The sequence below is a fragment of the Monodelphis domestica genome, chromosome 1, assembly GCF_027887165.1.
Source record: "Monodelphis domestica isolate mMonDom1 chromosome 1, mMonDom1.pri, whole genome shotgun sequence".
NCBI classification, from domain to species: Eukaryota; Metazoa; Chordata; class Mammalia; order Didelphimorphia; family Didelphidae; genus Monodelphis; species Monodelphis domestica.
Window position 1 is genome coordinate 34,412,981 of NC_077227.1, and position 27,248 is coordinate 34,440,228.

Below are 27,248 nucleotides of genomic sequence, written 5' to 3' on the forward strand. Positions count from 1 at the left end.
AGAGCTCCATGCATGGGAGCTGAAATGGTCAGAGGATAGAAGTGCAGTGAAAGTTCTGGGAGTTGGAGGAGCAGCTAGGTGGCTCATTGGATAGAGCCAGGCCTAGAGATAGGAGGTCCTGGATCCAGATCTGGCCTCAGATACTTCTTAGCTGTGTGATCCTGGTCAAGTCACTTAACCCCAACTGCCTAGCCTTGACTGCTTCTCTGCTTGGAACCAATATACAGCATTGATTCTAAGACAGAAGGTAAGGGTTTAGAGAAAAAAAATTCTGGGAGTTGGGAAAGCGCTGTCTTGTTCAAGGAATATCCAGGAAACTCATATCAGGGGATCACAGAGTATGTGGTGGGGGCATAAGATGAAAAAATACCTGGCAGGTTGGGAAAACAGGTTTTGAAGGACTTTAAACCTTAAATGGGATTTTACATTTGATCCTGGAGGTGATAGGGAGCTGATGGAGCTCACTGAATGTGTTTGTGTGTGTGGAGGGATGGCAGAGGGGTGACATAATCAATCAGACCTGTGCTTTAGAAGGACACTGATGGCTGGATGGAGGATGGCCTTGTGGCAGACAGACCCATCAGAAGGTTATTGCAGCAATCTAGGCATAATATGGTAAAGCCCTGCCCCAGGGTGGTGGCCCTGTCAGAGGGGAGGAGGGCAAATATGGTAGGTGTCACAGCGGTAAAATAGCTAGGTCTTGGCAACAGATTGGATGTGAGGACAGGGGTGAGCAAAAATGAGGAGTCAAGGATTCCACCTAGAATATGAGCCTTGGGAACTTGGAGGATGCTTTTTAGACTACCCTGTAAGGTAGGGAATGCAAATAGGATTACCTTCATTTTGTAGATTAAGCAAACTTGCTTCAGAGGTGCTTGGTGTTCTGGGCCCTTGCCTCTCCAGTATGGATGCCAAGCAAAATGAAAAACCTGAAGAAAAATCCATGGCTTGCCAACTATGTATGATACTGATTATTGGGAAGAATATAAGAGTTTTGGTGTTAATTGCTTTCTTTTTTTGTTCATAGATTGATTGTTAAAATCCATAGAAGGAAAAGTTGGGATAGTCTTGTCTGCTTTAATTGTCTCTAATTTAGATTGCCTTTAGTTTTCTTAATTATGGCCAAAGCATGTTTCTTTTTTATTTCTTGAAGCTCTATCTGTTTTTTTTTTTTCAATTAATAAGCAGTTTTTCTCTTTTCTCCCCACTTCCCTCCAATTATATTGGAAAAAAAGTAAATCCCCTATAAAAATTATGTATGATCAAACGAATTCTAGAATTGCCCATATCTAAAAATGTCTGTCTCATTCTGTATCTTGAGTTCATTCCTTCACTGTCAGGAGGTGGGTAGCCTTCTTTTATCATCCATTTTCTGGAATCGTGGCCTGTCTTCACACTGATTATCTTAAGTCTTTACAGTATTGTTATATAAATTGTTCTCCCAGCTTCATTCTATATCAGTTCATACAAAATTTCCCAAGGCTCTCTCTTTTATCATTTTTGCAACACAATGGGTAATATTCTGCCACATTCATATATCATAACTTGTTCTGCCATTCCCAAGTTATGGTATTGAATGTGAAACTCTTAGTTCTTGACTGTTACTAAAAAGAGCTATAAGTGCGCTTACTACACACATTCATATTTACATATACATACATACATGTGTATATGTGTGTGTGTGTGTGTGTGTGTGTGTAGTCCTAATGGTGGCCTTGCTGAGTCAAATAGTATATGTACTGACTTTTGGGGCAAGCATATATTTCTTTAAAACCTGGTTTTATTATTTATGGTCCTATTGATAATTTCAATTTGATTGACTTTTTGTTTTTCTTAAAGCCTTATATTCTTTCTTAGAATTGATAGCAAGTTTTGATTCCAAGGCAGAACAACAACAAAAGTTAGGCAGTTGGGGTTAAGTGACTTGCTCAGGGTCATCCAACTAGGAAATGTCTGAGGCTAGATTTCAACTTAGGACCTTCTGTCTTTAGGCCTGTCTCTCTATCCACTGAGCTACCTAGCTGTCTTAACATGGACAGTTTTAAAGAAAATCTATTCTGATTTGCTTTAGGAACACAGAATATATAGTAGAATGCTTACCAAGAAAAAAATTATTTCAATTCCAGCTCTCCATAAACTAGAAGTATGAGCTGTTTTTTGGATCCTCTAGGTCATCTTTGGTGAAATATTGACACGTGTGCTAAGCCAGCACTGGGGGAGCTGCTTTCTTCCACCTCTTCCCAGTGCCTGAGGACATTTTTTGCATGCCCCGCCTGGGTCCAGCTGCCCAAAGCAAGCACTTCCTCCCTCTGCTCACTGTGCTAATGGGGGTGGCATGGCAAGGGCCCTTATAGGCAGCTTGAAGTTGCAGTTTGGGTATGTGAACTTGAAAACCTTTGCCAACGCTGCTCTAGGTCTTAGTTTTTTCATCTACAAAGTGAGGGGATTGGACATGATGTTTTCTGATGCCGATTAGGATGTTCATTAGCTCTATATAAATAGTCATGACATTTTTTTCACTGACATGTGTTTAACAGTTTTTTAATGTGTTGGAAGGTAGAGTTGCTTTATTTTGAATAGATTTTGAAAAAAAAATGACATTAATGACAGATTCTGTCTTATCACAGGGGTCAAAGTCCATGGGTTCAGCCAAAAATGTGATAAGTGAGCCTGTTGAAGTAGAAGAAGATTATCGAATAATGGTAAGTAATTCTCTTATAGGCAGTAATAACAGTTTTTTAAATTATAGGAATTATATTTATTTGAAAATAGGATCATCTTTCATTTTTTATGGTCATACAAAGCATACTTCCATACTGGTCATCATAGGAGCAAAGTCATACATGACTCAAAACCCCAAAATAAAACAAAAAATTGAGATGTTGAAAGATGACTCCAGCAGTACTTTCTCTGGAGATGGATAGCTGAATCCCATTTTAAAGAGTATTGAGGGAAGTTTCTACTTAAAAGTATTTTATGATGAATTCTTCTGTAAGACAAAGAACAATGAACCTCTAACCTTGTCTTTTGGCAAGTTAGAAGTATCGTATATCAGGTTTTCTTAGTGAAGCATGTAATAATACTGTGCTGCCTACCTTGTAGGGTTGTTACAAAGACCAGATGAAGTAAGACATGTAAAATAGGCTTTGAAATCTTCAGAACACCAGATGAATGGATGGCATGTACATTATACAAACATGAGGCTTTAGTATTCTGAAGGGAAAGGAAAGGACACTTGGAATGGGACGTTAAACTAGTATACAAGGCCAGCTTCTGTCTTGTCTGCTTTAGTCACCCTTTGTCTTAGAAGTGCCAGTGTCCTGGCTTCTGGCCAGGGCTTACCAAAAGCTGGTATTAGGGAAAGGCCACCCATTTCAGAACCAGATAGTCAACTTAGCCAAACTAGATAGACATTCAAGTGTTGGGGAGAGAGATGGGGACAAATATCTGTTTGCTTGTCCCTAAAATATTTGTTACTTTTATATTTTAAAATAAGAACAGCACTTATGTAGCATTTAATGTTTGCAAAATATTTACAAAGATTATCCTCTTTGATTCTCACAACAACCTTGAGAGATAGATGCTAACATCCCCATTTTACAGATAAGAACACTGAGGCCTACAGAGACTTGCCCAGAGTCACCTAGTAAATGTCTAAAGTTGAATTTGAACCCAAGTCTTCCTGGCTCTAAATCTAGACCTCTTTGCCACTAGCTGCCCTCCTCCCCCCACATGTGTATACATGTGTACACTAGCATACAAACACGTGTGTGTGTGTGTGTGTGTGTGTGTGTGTGTGTGTGTGTGTGTGAGTGAGTAATGTGTTATATTGCTTTATTTTCTTTTTAACCCTTACCTTCTGTCATAGAATCAATACCAAGTACTGGTTCCAAAGTAGAAGAGCAGTAAGAACTAGGAATTGGAGTTCAGCGACTTACCCAGGGTCATATAGCTAGGAAGTGTTTGAGGTCACATTTGAACCCAGGACCTCCTGTTTTCGGGCCTGACTCTCTATCCTGAGCCATCAGTTGCCCCTATATTGCTTTCTTATGAATGTTTCATAAATTATCCTTAAAAATTCCTTGTTCAACTCTTCCTGTTCTGGTTGTGAGGATGCTAGTACATAAAATGCTTTCTAAACCCAAAGTCGCAACCTCCGCCGAGATTGGAGTGTTTCTTTGGGCCACAATCATGGATGGCATTTTCCACCTGATGGCACCGGTCCTTCAGGGCTCTGGGTGTAGTGCAAGGAGATAGGCTCATTGTCTTTGTTGTACTCCTACCATTCTTAGTCATTCACATCTTACTAGGGAAGACACAAGGCTTTGAAAGTCAGCCCCTGTACTATAGGAATGAACCTAATCATCTTCTCAGTGGAAAGAATGTCTGTGTTAGCAATAACGGACTTTGATGCTGCTCGAGAATCTGTCCTACTCTTCGGTGTCTTCCCAAGTATTCATTGTAGTCAGCAGTCTCACTAGAGAGCTGTCTGAAATGGGTACAGTCCCAGGCCTGTTGCTGGGAGGGAACCTTTGAGATAGTGAATACAATTCCCTTATTTTTTTTTATTTTATTTGAAAATTTTTATTTAATTAATTTAGAATATTTTCCCATGGTTGCACAATTCATGTTCTTTCCCTCCTCCCCATAGCTAACGATCAATTCCACTGGGTTTTACATGTGCCATGTAAGATTTTCTCTGGGGCCCTGATGACTCCACAGATCACAGCTTGGTCTATCACACAAGGGACTCTGTCTGGTTAGACAGTGCCAGTGTCTAGGAGCTGCCAGTTTTTCTTTCAACCCCCACCTTGAGCCAACATAATCTTAGGGAAGGTTTATTTACATGGGAAGACAAAAGCACAATATACATATGTGCATGTGTGTGGATAAAAGTATGTGTATTGATAAGTACATATTTGTATACATAGGTGTAACAGTTATATATTAATTATATATTAAAATATATTAATATGTGTGTATATGCAACAAGCATATTTAATGTTTCTAAAAGTTATTTGATCAACACTGCTTCCTCCGGAGACCTATCTAAACTTTCAGGCTGACTCTTTGCTTGAAATCTGCCATAATGGCATCCCCTTCAAAAATGTGCATTCTCTCCATTGGGAATGACTATGTCCTTTTTGGGGACATCTATGGTTTGGCTCCATTCACCTTGCAGTCCCCTAGGTCTAGTGTGTTGATAGATTTAAAACCAGCATCACATTCTTCTTAAATAAATAAATTCTGAAACCAGTATGATGCCTTGCTGACCCTAAAATTCTTCTCTATGCATATGATTTCTACCATCATCCCCTACATCACTCAGGATTAGTCACTAAAAAAAGGTCATATGTGTTGCTGGTTATTTTTTTTTTATTGATTCATTTTGTTTTTTTCATCACATTTATTTCCTAGTCTATTCCTCCCTTCTCTGTTCGGTCAGCCATTGTCTGTAACAAAGATCTTAAAAGGAGGGAAAAAAGCACATAGTAAAACTAGCAGTATATCTATAATATTCTACATTTAAAATCCCCTGCTGCCAGCCTCAGACTGTTTTAGACATCAATCTACTGCCTCGATGCTCCCTCTCATAATACCTTAGTCATCACCAGAAAAAAAATTGCCCCAAAGAGAAAAGACTTTCACATTCTTAGGGCCATGGACCTGCTGGGTCTGAAAGGTAGACTGTGACCTCCTGACTATTAATATGGTGTGGTTAACCAGCTGCCTCTGGGTTAGTATCTCCTTAGGAAGGCTTTTTCTTCTTTGTGACTCTGGAAGGAGCTGAAGATGCTTCTTTATATTCTGGAGGTGTGGGATTGGGAGAGCTTGAATGAAAGAAGACTTTTTGACAGAAACAGTGCTTAAGTCTGTGAAGGAGTTTACAGGGTATAGGACAAACTTAAGAGAAGAGAGTGAGCCTTGTAGGCCCAGGGGAAGAGGGAAGAAGTGCTTTCTTCCGATTTAGAAATTTCTGATCTAGAAATCTCTACCTGAAAAACAACTCTTAATTTGATAGAAAAAATAAACTCTACTTTCAAAATTATCCTTTGGATTATGGGAGAAGATCTCTGTAAAACTTTATATTAGATCTTTGATTTTTCCATTGTGGCTTGATTCCTCTGCTGACACGGATTGTAGCTCTTTTGCTGCTTAGTTGATCTTTTAGAATTACTGTAGCTAAAAAATTCCTGGTGGTGCAGCCAGCCTGGTGATTAGCTTCTTGGAACAACTTTTTCTGACAGTAGACATATTGTTCGTTGCTGGACCTTTCCAGCTTGGTAGAACCTGCCAGCTCTTCTGTTTGAGAAATCGGGATCACCTCATTGCCAAGAAGACGTATCCATGCAGGACATTAGTAGAGGGAGGGGATCTTTCAGAGATTTAAAAACAGAATTAAGTTGAACTTCTTTGGTTTATGTGGAGTTTCATATTGAAAGTTTTCTTTCTGGTTTTTACTTTATTGAATTTTAATTAAATTTTATCTTGTAAAATGTTTTATAATTTTCATTTTTTAGTGTTTTAAAGCTTTCTAAGCATTTTCTCTCCAACAACCTCATGAGGTAGGTAGTACAAGTATTCTCTTTATTTAATAAATGAGGAGCCCAAGCCTAGTTTATTTGAACTCATGTTAGAATTTAGTGTGATAAACAGTGGCCCTAGAACAGTAAAGCTCATCCTCTTTCTCTAGGAAGCCTTTCCTATAGCCCTTTAATTCATGAGCCTTTCCTTCTCTTTAGTACCTCCAGTTTACTCTGTAACATCTTTTTTGTAAGGAGGTTCTGATTCATGCTTTATCTCTCTTGTGTTTTCCTTGACAGCCGGGACTGGACTTTGCCTTTCTTTGTGGACTTGGTGCTTAATCAGTACCTGGTAACTGATTGATTCTTATCAGTCTGATCAGACTGATCTGACAGCCACATAGTTTTGACCTGAATTAGGGAGCCAAAAAGATAGAGAGGAGCAGGGGTAGTGGGACTCTGAGGTTTCAGAGGAGACTGCACAAACTCCTGCTGCTTTGGAAAGTCAGTTATAGGAGAAGGAAATTGCTAGCATGATGAGCTGAATGGATTGCATCTGTGTTCCCTCAAAAAATCCTAGAATCTTAGAGTTGGAAAGGAACTTGCATGACATTCAGTCCTTGCTAGGCCTTAATAGGAATCTGTTCTACAAAGACCAGTTTCATTTCATTTTGAAATCTTAGTTTGGAGAGCACTCCCCCCAGAATTGCTTATTTTCCATCCACCACTTTCCTTGTTTAGGAAGCTTGGAGTTGGGAGGTATTTCAGAGACCTTCCAGTTCATGCCATAGATGACCAAGTATCTCTCCTCTTAAAAACTCCAGTGGTCATCTAGCCTGTTTTGAAGACCTTCACTTCTGTCCTTACTCTTCTTATGCTACTCTTCAGGGATTCACGAGTACTGTCCCTGGGAGATCTTCAGGGATTAATGTATAAAGCCTACCCATGACCTCTTTTTCTAGCTTGTCATTGCCCTCCCCAAAATGTGGGAGCTTCTCCATCTACAGTCTATTTAGGGTAGAGGACAGGAACCTCTCTCATTGCAATGTTACAGTATTTCATATTAGCTCTTTTGACTGGCAAATTATAATGTTGACTCATAATGAGTATTTAAAAAAATCACTAAACTCAGAGGCCATTTTAACATGAACTCTTACCTGACCAATTCTCCCCTCTTTTGTTCATTGGCTTTCTTGAGATCTCACCTTTATTTCTATTAAATTTAATCTTATTGTATTAAACCTATAGTTTCATCCTATAGTATCATTTTGCATCTGGATTCTGCCACCTAATACCATCATTGTTTTATGTACAGATTTTATAAGCCTGCCATTTTTTCTTCATCAAAGCTAATGATAAAAACATTGAACAGAGCAGGGCCCAGGCCAGGGCTCTGTGATAATCCCTCCAGGTTGATATTAATCCATGAATTTACTTGCAGTCAGGCAGATCAGAATTTGGCTCTTTCTACAGTCTTCAGCCACTGAAAGTGTCTTAAAATCTTATTTGGTTCCTGAGTTCCTCATGCATCACATTCATTGATCTTTTTAGATAGGACCGTCCATTCTTTCTGAGGGTAATCACTTTTGTTTGTACTGTTAGGGTTCTAATCTGTGTTCATGATAATGCCCTTTCATTTCTCTCAGGAGCGCAAAAGTTGACCAAGTTATTCTTTCTTTTCTGTTCTCATTGTTTCTACTTTGGCAACTAGTTTGCATTTGATATCAAGTTCCTGGGACTGAGGACTGCTGATTCTCCACAGCTTGTGTCATATGCACACCTTAGGTTGGAGGGAGCTGTTGAGAAGATAGCTGTTGCTAGTCTTGTGATGTGGGTTGATCACTACCCAAACCTTTTGGAGCTCTCTTTGCCCATGACCTTGGACAGGTTGCATTGTGCCCTGGCATGTGTGATTCTCCAGGGGTTTCCACAGAATACAGGGAAACAGCAGTATACTAAGGGTTGGGCAGTTTGAGTTTGTCCCAAATCATTTAGAGTCTTATTCAAATAGCCCTTTAGCTTCTCTTTTCACATTTTTTCTAGTGGATTGTCTCCTCAGTGATCTCTTCTTTCTTTCAAAAAATTTTATTATATATATAATAACTGTCAATGACAAAAACAAACAAAAAATGTGCAAAACTATAAATTTCACATTGTTTACAATTTGTTTAAAAATGTGTGAATTATACATGTGTGCTAATATAAACATCCTTTGCTTTTGAGTTTCCTTTGGATTTATTTTACTTGGAAGCATTTTTCTCTTGATTTTGTGATTGCTATTTTAAAAATGTAATCATTATTATTTTCTTTTTTCTCTCTTTTCATCTCTTCATATAGTTCTCTTATTTTCTTTATATTTCCAATATTTGTAATTTCTAATAACATGATATAATCCATTATATTCATATATCACAATCTATTCAGCCATTTCCCCATCATTGCATTTATTATTTGCAGTTATTACAGACAGCTTCCATGAATATTTTTATACATACACAGCTTTTTATCCTCTTAATGATGCCCTAAGGCCCTAATCCTAGTAACAGGGTCCCTAGATTAAAGAGTATGAATAGTTTATAATTTAGCAATATTAGTTTGCTAGAGCAGCTATGAATTGTTTTTTAGAAAACTATTGAAATATACATTAATATCTATAAAAATTTTTATTAACCCTTACCTTCTGTCTTAGAATTGATACTAAGTATTGGTTCTGAAACAGAAGAGTGATTCTGGGGTTAAGGGTCTTGCTCAGGATCACACAGCTAGGAAGTGTCTGAGGCCAGATTTCAACCCAGTCCTCTTGACTCCAGGCCTGATTCTCAAAGCACTGAGTCACCTGGCTATCCCTCTTTTTTTCTTTTTTAATCACTAATCTCTCTTTCTCCTGATTCCTTTCCCTTTTGCTATCAGACATACTGAGATCTCCCCTAACCTTAAAAGCTCCTCACTAAACTAAATCATCCCCTCACTTGAGGTGTCTTGCTTAGGGCATAGCCAAAACAGAGCTCATCATATTTCCCCTGACACTTCTGCTTTTTTATATTCTCTTTTACTTTTGTTTCCTATGGTATTCCCAGTTGCCCAGGTGTCGTCCTTGACTCTTCTCTCCCACTCCACATATCCCATTGATTATCAATGTTCTTTATGTTCTCTCTCCTTGTGTCAGGCCTCCTAATTGATGTCCTGTCCATAGTCTCTCCCCTTGGCTACCAAACTATGTTTTCTAACTTTGAGGCCTAAGCATGGCTCCCCCCCTGCCACTGAACTCCATGGGCTTGCTGTTGCCTTTGGAATCAAGTAGAAATGATTTTCTTTGGGATTTCAGTCTCCTATCCTGGTTGCTTCCTACGTCTGCAGCCTTCTTACACTGTATTTCTCTCCTCTCACTCTAGTATGTAGCTCCTTTAGCCTTTTTATTACTACACGATTCTGCATTTTTTTCCCCTTTGTGACATTATTAAATATAAAGACTTTATTTTTATTGAAACTTTGTTTTGGAAGAAGATGAACAGGCCCAGGTAATTACCTGTCTTTTGGTACCATCCTTCTTGTGGCATGCCCCTTGAGATCTATTTTCCAGACTACAAATTAACAGGCAAGGATTTTGGATCCTAGATGTTTGAGCTCCCTTCTGATTATGATCTTTCTGATGAGGCTTTTCATTTAGTTTTTTATCCTTTTTAGCAAATAAGTTAGATGATCTAAAATATTAGGATAGACTGTAGAGAGAGAGAATCTTAGGACATGGGAGGAGCCTTGCAGGTCCTGAAGTCCAGGTGCCTGCCCTATGTAGGAAAAACCTCTGCAGAGAGATGCTTTACATCCCTAACAGATTGCCCTCTTGCCTCTGCTTGTCTTGTCTTCTGGGAATAAGTAGTTCATTCTCTCAAGAGACAATCCATTTTATTTTTGCATAGCCATATACATATACATGTACATCATAGTAGCACTTGAATGTTAGCATAAAGGCTCCCAACAGCATCTCATTAGGCAAATGATGGGGGTGTGAGATTCAGCACGTGCAGGGGAAAATGTAATACAGGGCATGTTAAGGGAGAGGATTCTAACAAGTAGGGATAGGTATAGACTCATGAGGGCTTCACAGAGGAGGCTTCTTAGAATCTGATGAGGAAAGTGTATGTTCTAGACATGGAACAGTGTAGTAATGGGTGCAAATTCAGAAGGCATCTCTTGGTCCAGTTGGACTACAATGTAGAGTTTATATCATAGATTTTGAGTTGGAAGGAACCTCAGATGTCTTTAATTTATTTATTCATTTATTTATTTCTTAAGGACTTTACACTTCATTTATTTATTTATTTTTAATTTCCTTTATTTTTTCTTAGTCAATTTAGTCAGTTATTTAGTCAATTTAGAATATTTTTCCTTGGTTACAGAGATATATTCTTTCCTCCCCTCCCCCTTATCCCTCCCATAGCCAACACTCAATTCCACTGGGTTTTATATTCAGATGTCTTTTAGATGGGTGGTGTCAAATAGAAATGGGCCACCAAAGGATCTCTGTGGGTCATATAATGACTCCCCAAACCACATATTAACATATATATGGCCTATTTTATTTTTATTTATTTCATTAAAAGTTTCCCAATTATGGAGGGCAGTGAGGTGGCTCACTGAATTGAGAGCCAGGCCTACAGATAGGACATCCTAGATTCAAATGTGGCCTCAGACACTTCCTAGCTATGTGACCCTGGGCAACTTATCCATTACCCCCATTGCCTAACCAGTACTGCTCTTCTGTCTTGGAACCAATATACAGTAGAGATTCTAAGATAGAAGGTAAGGATTAAAAAAAATATTAATTACATTTTATGTCTGACATTTCTGGTCTAAACCAACCCCTTCATTTACAAATAAGGAAACTAAGCCTGATAGAGTAAAGAAATCACATTGCTTTAAGTAAGAGTTTTAATTGGAACCCATGCCATCTGTTTCCAAATCCAGTGCTCTTTCCATTATTCCTGGTGAAGTCATGAAGAGAAGTAAAGTGAGTTGAGATCAGGCTGTGAAGGGCCTTAAATTCCAGGCTAAGGAGTCTGTATTTTATCTGAGAAGAAATAGAGAGTAGCAGAAGATTTTTGAACAGGTAACAATGTGGAGACATGTGCTGAAGAAAGATTGCTTTGGAATCTTTATGGAGAAGATGCTGGAAGAGGGATTGACTTCTATAGTAGTTTAGATGTTGGAGGCTTGAACTAGGACCATGTGGACGGCCAGAAGTTGGGGAGGACATGGAAGGAGAATTGACAAGATGGCTGCTGATTGGATTTGGAGTTGAGGGAGAGATGATAATTTGAAAGCTTTAAACCTGGGTGACTATGCAGATGGCAGTATCCTTAAAGGAAATTGGACAGTTTGAGGAGGGTGGGTTCAGAAGGGAAAACAATTCATTTTGGAAAGGTTCTGTTTTGCTTCTGGAAAGGCCAAGAATTTGGTCTCAGCAAGAGACTCAGCGTCCTTAAGACCATCCTAACTAAATACATGAGAAAGGGTTCATAACTAGTAGTCTGGCCATTTGGGAATGAATTATTTGACTGTGGTAGCTTATAAAATAATGGAAACTAATGGGATGAGGAGGTGCATAAGATACTAAAGGTGACAGAGGTTTTGGATGGCTAGAAACAATAACTTCTGTTAGTATCCTTCATTAGAGATCCTTGTCCACCCACCTGAATGTGCTGAAAAACTACCATAGAAAATGAATCTTAGAAAGTTTAAAGAGAAACAGAGGGTGCAACTGACTGGAAGGAAAGGAAGGCTCTCTGAGTAGAGGAGTAGTTAGTGGAGGGAAAGCACTGGTTCCTTTATTTGTCCTTGAGTGTCTTCAATGCCTTATACACAAGTGACACTTAATATTAATTTAACTGAATTGAATATCCAAAGGCAACAAGAAAATTGATTTTATGGGATACGAAGTCAATCTAGCATTATGTTGCTTATGATGATGTCTCCTATGAGGATAGTTAGTACTAATTCACCATGTAGAGGATGAGCAGGTAGAGAATACTGCAGACAACTCAGAAAGACCCACTTTTAAGTATTGTATGCTTTTGCATTTGGTAAAAGTTAGAGGAGGATGACTGAAAGTATGTGAGGGCTGTAGAAATGTCACTGGTGAAGGGTTTCTATATATATATATCTTGCTTATATATCAAGAATACTTTGTTCAAGAAGATAATTGGGAGATGCTTGAAATGGCAAACAGCAAATAACAAAACACACAAAAATGAAACCGACTCTTGTCTTGAGTGATCTTAAGACATGACTCCTTACCATTGGAGGAGATATTTCTAAACCGACTGTCTTTATATGGTTAGGCCTTTGACTTGTAAGAGCAAAGACCATGATATCATAGATATAGAGTGTAAAACAAAGTTATCTAGTTGAACATCCTCATTTTGCAGATTAGAAAACTGTTGCCCAGAAATAAAAATCAATTCCAAGTTTTATATGACCAGTTCATCAAGTAATTTGATTTAAAATGAAAGAGAGGAAAACCAAATTATCAAAATTGGGCAATGGATGATAAATGGAGCAGAAAAAAATATTGCAATCAATTATATACCTACAAAGCTAAAAACTTAAATAAAATGTTTGAATATTTATACAAAATATAAATTACCTGGATTAATAGGACAGGATGTAGATTGTCAAACAATTCATTGTCAGAAGGAGCAGTTGAGCATAGCTCAAATCCCTCCCAAAGGGAAGAAAGAGCAATGTTAAAACAGATGAATTTATCTATAAAATATTTAAAGAACAAATAATTCATTTGTTAAATAAACTTTTTAATGAATAAAGCTAATGTATCATCCCTTTTCCCAGTGAGACAGTTATGATACTAATGCTTAAACTAAGGAGTGAGAAAATGGAGAAATATACTATAGTCCAGAATTACTAATGAATATTAATGTGAACATATTGAATAAAATATAAGCAAAGATGATTACAAACAATATATTAAAGAACAATCACTATGACCAGGTTGCATTTTTATATTGTGAATGCAAGGATACTTCTGTATTCAGAAAATGATAAATATACAAGCAACATAAAGGTAAAGAAAAGCATATTTGTATCAATAGATGCAGAAAAAGTCTGACAAAATGTGGTACTAATTTATGTTAAAAAAATAACAACACTGAACCATTGGAATAAAAGGAATCTTGATGTGGTCAAAAGTATCTAAAAGCAAGCATTGATGTAATTTATAACGAACACTAAAAGCTTTTCCAATAAGATCAGGCTGAAGTAAGGATTCTCATTGTTTTCCATTTTATTTGGTAGTGCTTGAAATTATAATTATAACAATAAAATAAGAAAAAGAAATTGAGGGAATAAGAATAGACAAAGAAGAAGTAAATTTATTTCTATTTTCAGCCAATATGACAGATTACTAAGAAAACTATCACAAATCAATGATTCATCTAGACAAAGTCTTTTACAACTGACTAGAATTGATTTAGCATTTTAAGGTTTACAAATTGCTTTAAAAATATTTTATTCTCATAAAAACCCTGGGAAGCAAGTGCTATTATTATCCCCATTTTACAGATAAGAAGTTTGAGGCTGGATTTGAACGGGAGTCTTCCCCACTCCAGGCCCAGGGCTCTCTCCACTGCGCCACCTGCCTACTGCTATAAGGTAGTGAGATTAAAAAAATCATACATGTCATCACTGTTTCTGTAAATTGCTCACAAAACCCCAACAGAAGAGAAATTCCATGTAAACAATCAGCAAGCATTATTACACACTTGCTTTTTCTAGGCCCGAGGCTAGACATTGAAGGTATAAAGGCATGCCTTACATTCTCAAGGTAAAGTAAACTAAAAACATTTACTTTTGGTCTGAACTTTGGACTTTATTGACCATATCTGGTGGTCTTTTCTTAGGCCTCATCATTCCCTATCATTTGATACTCTTGACCACCTTCTTCTAGACTTGTATCTCTTAGGCTGTGTAACGTTGTCCTCCCTTGGCTTTCTTCTTGCCCATGTAGCTGCTGTTCTGGCTCATTTTCATCCATTTTAAGCCCCCCCTCACTGCACTTGTGCCCTGAGGTTCTATCCTGAGCATCCTCTGTCCTCTCTCTCCATCCTCTCACTTGGTCACCTCCTGTGCTACCAGGGACTTAACAGTCATTTGTTCACAATTGACTCCCAAATCTAGTTTAACTTCAGTCTCTCTCTTGAGCTCTAGTCTTGCAGGTTCAACTGCTGACTGTGTCAAATGGAAAATTCCAGTAGACATCTTAAACTCAGCATGTTCAAACCAAAGCTCATTGTCCCTCCCATCCCCAGCCCCCTTGGGGACCCCAGGGTTCTTCCAGTCAGCCAGTTTTACCACCTCATTGTGATCTTTGACTCTTCCTTCTGTCTCATCCACAGATCAAACAAATAGCAAAACTTCTTGTTTTCCCTCCACAACTTCTCTCATACCCATCCCATTCTCTCTACTTGCTGCGTTAACCTTGTGGTTCAGGTCCTCATCGCTCTTTTATTTGAACCAATTCACATGGCCTATTGCAGTAGCCTCCTAATGGGCTTCCCTGCCTCAAGTCTTTCCCAACTTCAGTCTCTCCTCAGTGCAAGAGGTGTTAGACTCCTGGTATCAGAACTCTTGGCTTGAACTAGATCAAAATGGAAAATAAATAAAAATACAACACAATGCAGATAATATTCACTTGTCGTTTTCTAAGTCATTATGCAGACCATGGGGGAAATTTCTGTTTGAGTTTGGCACCATTGGTATCTATACACTTGCCAAAGTGATTTTTCTGAAGTTCAGATCTGACCTATCATCCCCCCACCTTTTTTTTTTTTAAACCCTTACCTTCCATCTTGGAGTCAATACTGTGTATTGGCTCCAAGGCAGAAGAGTGGTAAGGGCTAGGCAATGGGGGGTCAAGTGACTTGCCCAGGGTCACACAGCTAGGAAGTGTCTGAGGCTAGATTTGAACCTAGGACCTCCTGTCTCTAGGCCTGGCTCTCAATCCACTGAGCTACCCAGCTGCACCCCTCCCCCCCCCTTTTTAAAAAAAATTCTTACCTTCCATCTTAGAATCAATACTGTGTATTGGCTCCAAGGCAGAAGAGGGGTAAGGGCTAAGCAATGGGAATTAAGTGACTTGTCCAGGGTCACACAGCTGGGAAGTGTCTGAGGCCAGATTTGAACCCAGAACTCCTGGCTCTCCATCCACTGAACCACCCAACTGCCCCTTTCATTCCCCTTTCTTCAGAGGCTTCTTTAGGATAAAAACGATAGTCACCTGTCTGGCCAGTAAAGGCCTTTGAAACTTCCCCACCTACCTTCCAACTTAGCTAAGTGCTCCTCCCCTCCCCAGCTTTGGGATTCAGCTTCACTGGACTTCTTCCTGCTCCTCACTCACAACCTCCTCTCTCCTAGCTTTGGGCTTTTGCCTTGGTTCTTGCTTAGGGTCTCTCATGCTCTCCCTTCCTTGTGCCACTGCTTCTCAGAGGTTCAGGTTTCCTACAGAGCTCAGCTCCAGTGCCCTCTCTCACAGGAGACCTTTCCTGATTCCCCCAGCTGCAAGGCTCTCCCTAAATCACCCTGTATTCCTTCCACACACACTGACTTTGCATGTACATTCCCCATGGGATGTTTGTTCCTTAGAGGCAAGTTTGAGTTCATTCCTGTGTAGCTATGAAAATGTGGGTTTCCAAGACTGAATTGCCAAAACTGTAAAGGTTTTGGCCAAACTGTAAAGATAATTTTTAGTGTCTTGATTTATATTAAAAATAAGTGGTTGCCATGGGAAAATTCCCAAATATGAAAATACCCAAGTCAGCTGGGTTTTATGGGGATTTTAATTAATACAAATGAAGGAATTTAAGGGAAGGGAGAGAGAGAGAGAGAAAGAGAAAATAGTAGGAAGGGCCTAGGCCAAATGGCCTAGGCCTGAGCCTTAAGAGAGACTAGTCAGTCTTTTATCACTCACCACAAGACCTTCCTAAAGCAAAACTCCAGTCCTTCACTGAAATCCTCAACTTCTGAACTCAGTTCAGAGAGCCAGCTCCTCCAAACTAACTCCAAACTCCAACTCAGTTTAGAGAGCCTCCTCTGAACTCCTGACCTCCTTTTAAAGAGAAATTTCTCTTGTGTCACCTCCCCTAAATTTTCACATCTACCAATCACAGTAGACATTTTCCCCAGGACTGACCATTCTTAGTTCACATCTTCTTTTGTTACCACCTTCTCTGATTAGATTATATCTTCTGAGTATTTCACATCTCTTTGCTAAGCTTGCCCTTTGTAAGTTGCTTGACCTTTTAGTGATTAATTTAACCTTTATAGGTACTTGGCACCCTTTTGTATTAGATCTAAAATAGACCACCTAGCTTAGGGTTTTTGCTTCACTATAAGTATGAGTTGGGGACTTTTCATTGTTCAGTAAGAAATTTTACAACTTTATCTTCCCCTAAGGCACTGTCTGAGCAGGGTGGAGTAATTTTAAAGTTCTCAATACATTCCTGACCAAGTACCTCCATTGTAGAAAATGGGGAATAGCTTAATCAAATCTTCTGAAGTAGAGTGAGCAGTTTTAAGATTCACACTTGTTTTGGTGTCTCCAGATTAAGTCAGTTGTGATTGTGATTTTGTAGGTATGGATAGGCCGACCACAGCCTACCCTTCACACTATCTTGGAGAGTTGTTGAGAGCCTTTAAGCATGTTCAGGCATCCATAGGCCAGGGGGAAGTTTTAACTCTAGGTCTACTACTCTCTTTCTGTGCCATGTTGCTTTTCATAGAGTACTAATTTCCACAATATAGAGCTGAAAATATTTTAATGACCATGTTTCTGAAACAAAGTATTATAGATGTGCTTACATTCATCTGTTTTCACTCTTATATGAAACGACACCTTGATGCCATTGTGATGTCACAGTAATTGTAATAATATGTGTAAAAAACTAGAAATTCAAACTATGGAGTTGTACTTGATATTTAGGCCGGGAAAGTAATTTTAAAGTTTTTATGGCAGGCTGGAAATGTTAGAGATGTAAAGTTTTGAATTTGAATGTGGACCATCAAAATAGACTTCATAGAACCCTATTCACCTGGAAGGATGGAGAGGAAATGTAGAACAAATGCGTGTGTACCAGTCTATGATTCAGTTCTCAAAAATGTTTCATGCTGTAATGTGACATCAAAAATATCACTGCAAATAAACATATTGGGCACTAATGTGTATCTTGTTGGAAAGCCTTATGGATGGTCTGTAAGTTTTCTATCTGGCACTAGGTGGCACACTTCAGCTTTGAATAAAAATCTGTAGTTATTTAGGTCCCCTGAAAGAAGACCCCAGGTGAAAATATTATTGATATAAATAGCCGAAATGATGTATAGCTTTTCAAACTAATTTATCATATTTCAGATCTTGCTACACATAGATAAAACTACAATCCCTCAGATGTGCCTGACATTTTTACAAGAACCAGATTATTAAAAATGAGAGGATTTATGAATGTGCTACTGAAATAAGTCTATACATATGTGTGTGGACCTCAAGTAAAAATGTGATTTATATTACGAAACAGTCGCTATTCAAACATTTTGATACAACTAATAACTATAATGTTATTGCATGTGAAATGCTGGAAGTAGGAATGAAAGAAAAAGTAGATTGCATAAAAATTATACCTTTTTTATTAAAAAATGCAAACTACCAGCAGCTTTTTGTTCTGTGCATGAAAAAGAAAATGGTTTAATGTAATAGAGCTAAGGAGTTAAAAGTAGGAAGTTGGAGTTTTAGTCATCATCATTATAGCTAACATTTAAATAGTGCTTATTACTATGTGACAGGTGCTATGGTAAGTCCTTTATAAATATTCTCACAGCAACCCTGGGAGGGAAGTGCTTTTGTTATCCCCATTTTACAGTTGAGGAAACAGAGGCAAACTGAAGCAAAGAGATTTGCCCAGAGTCTCATAGCTAGTAAGTATCTGAGATTTGGTTAGATCTTCCTGACTTCAGGCCACCTAGCTGACTTTGAGGCAGTTATTTAAAGTTGGACTACAGGTTGTAACTTAAGCAGTTAAATAATTGGGTATAAGACTCAAATTTAATTATTAGACAGTGGAATCCATCTTGGAACAAATAAAAAGTTGGGACCAGTTATCATCTATTTCACCTACCCAGACTTACCCAATCCTTTATTAAAATATCTGGGAGACAGTATTCTTAAACTATGTGATCAGAATATTTATATTGACCAGATAACCAGGAAAAGTCAGTGTAAGAGCTCATGGTTCTTACCTTGGTTCTTGCCTTAGGAAGTATTAGAAATATTCATAGAACTGGCATGTATAGGATGGTGTTAGGTGGTCAGTAACTACTGAGAGACAGTAGGGAAAGCCCAGGTAGTTTAGTAAATGAGTACAGATTTGGTATGCCAAATTAAGGGCTGAGAATTTCATTCAAAAAACACTTAAGTGCCTACTATTTGCAGTTTGCTAGGGAAGATACTAAGATAGATAAGGAAAGTTCTCTGCTCTCAAGGAGATCCTGGCCTAGGCAGATGAGAGGAGACAGGTAGACAGATAAATATAATTTGAATATAAGTATATTAGAAGAGTATAAAATGCAGTGAGCTAAGTGAATGAGGAATCCCATCACATCCTGTTAGGGTAGTCTGTACTAAGGTGTGGATTCTTGTCTCCCAGGGAAAAAGGAGAATGGCCATTCTATCTTCTGTCTTTGAGGGTAGGTTAGAAAATGCCATCCATTGCTGCCAGATCATCTCCCTTGTCTCTTGCTTTCAACTGGAAAAGGAAAAATGACCTTCCATTGAGTATCAGCATCTTCAGATTCCAGGGAAGAGAAAAAAGGCTATTCCATCAAGTCTCTAGCCTGATTCCTGCTTTGGGACAAGGGGAATAAATACCATTTCTTCAGCTCTTAAGCACTCCTTCCCTCACCTGAACTGAGAGGAATCTACCAGGAGTCCAAATGCCTGGGGACTTTTATAATACAGATCATTCCAGCCTTGCTTGAATGTAAAGAATTCTGAAACAAATTCCAAAAAACCACCTATGATGACTACTGTACAGTTCTGTGCTCTCTTCCACTCCTACCTCTTTGCTCTGTGGCCTCCCCCTTTCCACCCTAAACCCTAAAAAACTCCCAAGTGAAAGTAGCAGAAGAATGGATGCACAATACATGGAGAGACCACCACACTGTCAGATGGGGACTTGGCTCCGAGACCTTCAGTACCAAGGAGAGAGTGTGTGTGTGTGCCCTCATTGTGGCTTAGGTACCATGAGGCTGTCCCTAGCTCCCACTCCTGTCTGTGTCTGTGTTAGCTGTTAGGTCTCCACGTGTCCACCTACTGCCTGTTCTTATTTCTCAGCCCCCAGCCCTCATGTGTCTTTGAATGTATGCTGCCCCCACTTCCTCCTTCTCTCTCCCTTCTTCCTTTCTTCCCTCCCTCCTGGGCAAATTCAGATTATGTAAAAAATTGTTTTATGTAGAGGTCTGCTGTATGGTCTGCTTATATTAAGTGAGAATTGTCTATATAAACCTACAGTCATGGTGTAGTGATTAACAAACTCCCTCCTACCTCTCCATCCCATTCTGGACTTCCTCCGTCATTTAAAACCTCATTCCTAGTCTTCTACCACCCTTTCCCTTGTTCCCATTCTCCTTACTGCCCTCTCCTTGACTCTAGAGCCCTCTATCCCTACTCTTGTGCTCTCTTAGTCAACACACTTGCTGTTATCTAAATCTTTTCCTTTCCCACTTTGTTCATCTCAATGAGACCTAGCTCCCTTCTGTTCACGTGGCCTCCCTTCCACTTAGAAGTCCCCTTCTAGCATTGGTTGCACTTTGATTCATTCCCCCTACTCACTTCCAAGTGGGGAACTTGAATATTTCTTGTTTTCCATTGCTACTTCCAGGCTCTCTCTGTAAATTCTCCTCCTTTGAGGTTCCCTCAACTCCCATATCTGCCACCCAATCAAAAGTCTAGTTGGTGTTGTGGACACTCCTCTTTTTTCTTCTGTGAATTCAGTGCCAGGCTCACAGTCTTTCCCCCTCAACTCCTGCCTTGTATTGGAGACTTCAGTATAGGAATGGACATTTCCTCAAATACCCTTCTTCCTCCTTTTCCTTGCTTCACATGAGTTACCCTTGCTTCCCACCTTAACATGCAAAGCTGTCTTGCCATCATCTGTATATAGTCTTCCTTCCTTTGCCTTGCAACCCCAGTCCCTGTTCTTTGTCCACATTTATTTCTCTCCAGGGCCATCAGTTCTCCTTTCTCCTTCATCTTGACCCCTTAACAGGCCGGTTCTAATTAGCATTTTCCTGTTCTTCCAAGCCCCTTGATTCCCTCCTCCCCATCATATCACAGGTCTTGATCTGGGAAACCTCAGCCTTTGGATCATCCCCACTATCCATTGCTTTCACTCATACTTGTGTTGCTGAATGAAACTAGAGAAAACCACCAAAGTGTGGTGACCAGGTCCACACTAGGTCATATCACTCAGCTGGGCTGGGCCTTTACTATGGCAAGGTCATTCTTTTATACCTTCCTAATTAACTCACTATCCTACTTTCAGCAGTGGTTCTTAAACCTTTTTTTTTTTTTAAATTTCTTCTCAAAAGCTTCTATGACAGCCCCTTTCTTTCCTATCTCAGCTAAGAACCTGGCCTTGTATTTTATTGAAAAAAATTGGCCATTCACAGAGAAGTCCTCCTTTTCCCTTCTCTCACATCCCCAGATGCCTTCTGTCACTCTTTCCTCCTTTACCTTTGCCCCTCTGGCATCCCATCTTTTGCACATTACCCTCTCTGGCATCCCCACACTCTCTTATCTTCAGTCTCTTTGGCTGCTGCCTGCTTCTCTGCTGCCTGCTTCTCTGCTGCCTACAAACATTTCCACGTCTTCCCCCATCCTCCAAAAATTCTATTGATCTATGTTTCCTATCTTTGCTTCCTTTTATGGCTAAATTTTTTGAGTAGGCTGTTTGTAATAGGTGTCTCTAGTTTCTTTCCTCTCCGTTTCATGTTCAAATCATTTGTAACACCCTTCCTTCCAACCTTTTAATACCCTGAAATACTCCCCCCCCCCAACACACACACACACACACATACACACACACACACACACTCTGTGATCCAGTGACACTGACTTCTCCAAGTTCTCAAAATACTTTATCCTGACAGGGCATTTTCAGTGGTTGTCCCTCATGGCCTGCAATGCTCTCAAAGGCTTCCCTGTTTTGTTTTATTTTTAAAGTCCCAGTTAAAATGCCACATTCTATAGGAGGCCTTTCCCAATCTCCCTTAATTCTAGTTCCTCTCCTTTGTTGATTATGGCCAACCCATCCTGCAAAATGATCTGCCTGTTGTCTCTCTCATTAGACTGTGAGCTCTGTGAGATCAGGGATTATTATTGCCTTTTACCTTTCATGATATCTCTAGCTGTTAGTGAAGTACTAAATGTTTATTCACTGGTAGATTGAAGAGGTAGATTTTACACTGTCTTGAAGAATGAGTAGGTTATTAGCAGATGGGGATGGACGAGGTAGTGAGTGTGTAGCAGAGTAGGTCAGAAAAGATCACAGTTTATACAGTTCCTCAGTTTGGGATCCGAAAGTAAGTTTGCCAGATGTAACAAACTTGACCTAATTTATTGTTCTGTTAAAATTATACGTATATGGAATAACTTTAAATGTTTAATTTGATGAAATTTGGGATTAATCTAAGCAAGGAGCACATAGTAGAATAGATGCTAATAGAATACAGTGATTAAAATACCATGATCTCCTAATGGAAGCGGAGTATGCTTGGTCTAATTTTTTATTCCTTCCACCTAATAATGGATAATGTTATTTCTCTTACCTGAAATTCTTTTTTCACTTCTCTTTTTAGCTAAGTCCTTCCCATACTTGAAGCCTCAGTACAAGTTTTTAATATTTCAAGGCCAAGTTTGAGAATCTTCTCCATAAAATTGTCTCAGGCCACTGTAGCCCTCTTTTCTCCTAGGGTTGAGGGGTAGATAGGGTTGAATGGGACAAACTAGGTTCCCTTATCTCCTAGGCTGGAAGTACAACTTTTAAATTCATAGTTTCAATCTAATAATAATTGGCAGAGAAGCTTTAACCAACCTCCTTCATATTTTCCTATCTAGGCTTTTTCACCCCTTGTAAGACAGTTTGTTGGCCTTCTACTCTTGCGAGTTCACCAATATTGGTGTAGGACATAGTATGGATAGAAAGGCATTTGGCTTTAGCCTTACTATATATATTTATATATCTTAGAACTCCTGAGCTCAAGCAGTCCACTAGTTTCAGCCTTCCCAGCAGTACAGATTATATGCTTGAGCTACCATACCTGTCTGGACTGTGACAAGGAAATCACTTTAAAAGACTGATATATATTAATTTAAGGTCGCCAAGGAATTCAGCTATGTAATTCCTTGATGAAAACTCAAGTCAGCAGTCAACCTTTTATGGAGTTTAATTACAAACAGGAGGAAGAAAAGTATTAGAGAGAGAGAGAGAGAGAGAGAGAAGGGAATAGGGCTTAAATACCCCCTCTGTTTAGGCTGGGCCAAAAGGCCCAAGCCCTTAGATAGCTGAGGCAAGAAAAGAGATCAGTCCCTATCACTCACGTGACCAAAATGGAGAAACAGTCTCGGGCCTCCACTTCCAGCTTCCTTCAGAGCAAGCTTCTCAGAGCACAACCTCTCAGAGCAAAAACTCTCCAAATCCCCCTTCAGTCCTCAGACCCTGCTATCTTTAAGGAAACCATCCAAGTTCCCTCCCCTCAGTTCTCACATCTACCAATCACTGTCCATGTCTTCCCTGTGCCAATGGTGGCTCTAGCTTAACCCAGGACTGCCCAGAGGTCTGTGGCTTTGCACATGTCTGTTGAAGGTTATATTCTCAAATAATTAAATCTTGATCCTTTGCTGCAGCCCTTCCTAAATCCTGTTACCCTGAGCAGGGTGGAGATTGGAAGTTCCAAGACCTGGTTCTGTCATTCCAAGTATCTCTGTTGTATCAATTCTAAAATCAATCATGATTCAAAGAACTTCCTGTTCTATGCTTAAGCATAGGTCAAAGCCCTTTCCATTGTTCAGCAAAAGGTTTCTGTCCTAAAGTAATCTTAAGTAGGGAGGAGAAGGACCTTCCCATGCCAATGGGGTTCACATTCCAATAGACTATCAGTAGGAAATTTTTTCAAGTATGAAATTTCCCAATGGTGAAATTTCCCAATGGTGAAATTTCCAACATTGATAAGTCTAAGAAATTTTAAGGTTTACAGGACTCTCACTCACCTACCTTTGAACTCATAGTATTTGTTGTCAACTCACATACTCACTTGGCAATTAATCAAGAAATACTTTGTGATGTCTCTTATACTGTTGTCTTCATAATTATTTAACTCTTGTATTGCTATTGTTTTTATCTGTTTATGACATATTTTCCCAGTTGTATTGTAGGTTCCTATGGAGCAGCCATCATGTTTTATGTTTCATATATTCTCTGTAGTAGGACTTGTATAGAGAAGGTACCCCATAAATATTTGTTTTATAGTTCTCATATTTTGATCTTTAAGTTATTGTGAAATCTTTTATTCTGGGAATTTCCTTTACTTATTATAGAAGCTTTAAACATGGATCTTAATATAAAATAATAAAATTAAACAGCAAATTAATCATTACAACAGCAAGGAAAATATTCTCTTTAAAAGTTATGATTTATAAAATTTTATTTTATGTTAATATTTTTAGATGACTAAATCCACAAATTTATAATTTTGTTAAACTTTTAGTAACTACTTGAATTTCTTGGCAGGTTTAGTTTAATTATTCACTGAAATTAAATGGTGTTAATTGTTTACAGTCTTTGAAATTTGGTTTCTTTATAAGTGTATGAATGTGACCTGCATTGAGAAAACTGAGAAGAAAGTCCAAATTGCTAAATATGAATTCGAGAATGATTATTTCTGTTCTAATAGTGTTCTTCAGTTTAAAACAAAAATCATAGAAAAGTATAGCAGTTTGCCCCTTCTAGGTTTAAAGTGCTTCATTTTATATGTAAGTTTTTAGGAACATATCTGTTTTATAAAGTCAGATACAGTTTATCTCTAGAGCCCTTTCCATTAGGTTCTAATTAATATAGATGTACTGCATCCATTATGGAGAAGAACACATGTTCAGAAGTATAGAGGTTAAATCTCTTGGTTTTTTTTCTCAGTGTACATTGCAGATGTTATTAGGTCATTTTCTGTCCTCAGTATATTTGATATTATGATGGTCACTTAATTTTTAGTTGTTTAACATTATAGAATATTTCTGAGGATTTATAAAGAAGTGAGTAGTCTCATTCTGAGATGGCTAAAGGACTTTTTTCACACTTTGGAGGAAAAAAAATGTATTTGGATGGAAGTAAAAAATTGGAAAATTTTCCTCTCAAACTGAAAGTTGCTTTTGTCAGATTTCTGATTTCTGTGCCCTCCGAATGTTGGGATTTCTTTTCCTCTTAATATTTAATTCCTGTTTGGGAGAGGAGCCTAAGAATCCTGATCTGCCTTGGCCTTTGACCTTTTCTGTTGTCCTATATCCCTATGTGATTGACATGGTGTGACTCCCCTGAGCTGGCTACTCTTGCCCCTTGGGTTTCATTGGGTCATTAAGGTGGTACTTTTGTTACTGTCTTTGCACTTTCCCCAAGAGCCAAAATGATAGATTAATAAGATCCCGGTGTCCAAGGTGTTGTGCTACCGAGATGCAGTTACAACCAAAGGCTAGCAGGGAATTGGCAACCTTTACTAGCATGATCACTACCATTGTTTTATTATTAGAACATTTGTTTGGGTAAAAAAAATATCCAATTGGCAAAGCAGAATCAGACTTTTAGTGAGAAAAACTTTTAAATGGTGGTGTCATTTTAATTTTCACATTAAAAAAACGTTATACTGACAATGGGTTGCTGTTGATAATGGGGATCTGGTGCATTTTTTGTATTTTAAATGATATTTACATAACAAATTGTATGTAATATATCCAGAGTGACTTAAAGTATAAAATTTAGGGGATAGTTTAACTATGAGGCTGTGAATTTATAATAGAATTTGAAGTCAGATGACAGGTTCAATTATTAGTTCTGCTATTTATTATTTTTGTGACTTTGGGCAAGACATTTAGCCTTCTGTAAGGGGGAAAAAGGAGGTCTTATATAAAAGCTTGGACTGGATTATTTAAGAATAGGGTCACCAGGAATTTAATTAATTCCAAAAAGATTTATTTACAATTTATTTACAAAATATAGAAAGAGTGATAGTAAGAGAATGAGAGAGGATAGGGTAAGAAATCTAGCCTATGCACTAAGTATTTTGCTCTGACCCCTGGCTCAACCCAGGCAGGGCTTAGCCAGAGCCACTTCGGCCTTGAGCTGAGGGTCTAGGGATATAGGGGAGGCTTTTTCAAGAGGATAGGTCTCTCCTAAGGCTAGTCTCTTCAGAAAATCCAGGAAAGGAGTCAACTCTTTTCACTCACCACGTGTCAGTCCAAAGGGAGAGATTTAAGAATAGTCACACCAAGTACAGGGTCTCGGGTCCAGTCAGCAGAATCTTCACCAGCTTCCAACTCAAACTCAGAACTCCACAGAATGAGAGCAGTTAGAAGCCCCAAGCACAAAGAACTTCAGAACTCCAGAAGAAGTCTTGGCCACAGGAAATTGTAACTCCTTTTAAAGACACTTTCTTTTGTGTCACTTCCTGTGCCTTCCTCCACTTTTACATCTACCAATTACAGTTGAAGCTTTGCTTAGGACTGCCCAGGGGGCAGTGAGTTTGATTCTGATTTGTCACCCACTATTGTACACGTGGGTCACAGACTTCCCCCACTCAATGATTTAAGTGGGATGTAATTACATCTAAAAATGGGCAGGGAAGTTAATTTAATTTTCGCACTTCCCAGGCCTCAGTTTCTTCATTGGTAAATTTAGGGGTATAGACTGGATGACCTTAAAGGCCCTTTTGTGTTCTAAAACCCATGATTGATCTATGATATTATTAAGAGAAATAATTATTGACTTCAATTTTGGATATACCCATCTTTATGTCTATTTACTCTGCATATGTATGCATAATCAATAGTAGGAGATCAACTGGGGGTGGAGGGGCTTCGAATCAGGAAGACTAGGGTCCAAATCTCGCCTCAAATCTATGTATCCCTGGAGAAATCATTTAACTAACTTCTTTGTGCCTCAGACAACTTCCTAGAATTTGTCATCTGTCTTCAAGTAGGAATTAATATAAGGTTTTCTTAAAGTCTTAGAGCAGTGATAGTGAATCTATGGCACGGGTGCCAAAGATAGCTAGTAGAGCACTCTCTGGGCATGTGGCTGTTCTCCCTGCGTACCTACCCCCCTCACCCCCCCACTAGAAAGACAGATGGATTCTGGCGGAGCTGTTCCCCTCCCCCTGCTCCACTGTGCCTGATGATATTTTTTCACATGCCTTGCCTTTCTGCCCAGCAGCCCAATGGAGGCACACAGGGGCAGCGTATAGGCAGTAGAGCGGAGTATTGGGATCATTCCCACCCCCCCCCCCCCTTCTCTTCACTCACTGAGGACATTCCTCATTTCACCCATCCCTTTGTCCAGTAGCCCAATGGGAGTGCTTCCTCCCTCTCTTATGTGGGATAAGGGTGGGGCACTAATGGGTAGG

The 27,248-nt window shown here is 38.9% G+C and overlaps 1 protein-coding gene and 2 long non-coding RNA genes across 16 annotated transcripts in view; 1 reads left to right on the top strand and 2 right to left on the bottom strand.

Annotated features, from left to right (window-relative positions):
- The window catches only part of SCAPER (S-phase cyclin A associated protein in the ER), a 406,197-nt gene that overhangs the window by 3,248 nt on the left and 375,701 nt on the right, over positions 1-27,248 (top strand). For 8 of the 13 annotated variants that reach the window (XM_007477981.3, XM_007477978.3, XM_007477983.3 and 5 more), the window contains 2 exons: positions 2,628-2,702; positions 14,100-14,189. In XM_007477981.3, the coding sequence (XP_007478043.2) occupies positions 2,640-2,702; positions 14,100-14,189 (153 nt within the window). In that variant the 5' untranslated portion in view covers positions 2,628-2,639. The remainder of the gene's footprint in view (positions 1-2,627; positions 2,703-14,099; positions 14,190-27,248) is intronic. The other 5 variants (XM_007477982.3, XM_056796839.1, XM_056796852.1 and 2 more) reach the window with 1 other exon arrangement.
- Positions 873-26,939, bottom strand: LOC107649620 (uncharacterized). Of its 2 annotated transcripts, none has more exons than XR_008911713.1 (3): positions 26,074-26,939; positions 13,168-13,286; positions 873-2,670 (listed from the first exon to the last, which is right to left on the bottom strand). It is a non-coding gene; the product is annotated as an uncharacterized LOC107649620 (long non-coding RNA). The 2 variants fall into 2 exon arrangements; XR_001623567.2 differs by lacking the exon at positions 873-2,670 and adding an exon at positions 9,027-11,592.
- On the bottom strand, positions 16,355-24,186 carry LOC130454046 (uncharacterized). Its single transcript, XR_008911715.1, has 2 exons — positions 23,855-24,186; positions 16,355-19,327 (listed from the first exon to the last, which is right to left on the bottom strand). It is a non-coding gene; the product is annotated as an uncharacterized LOC130454046 (long non-coding RNA).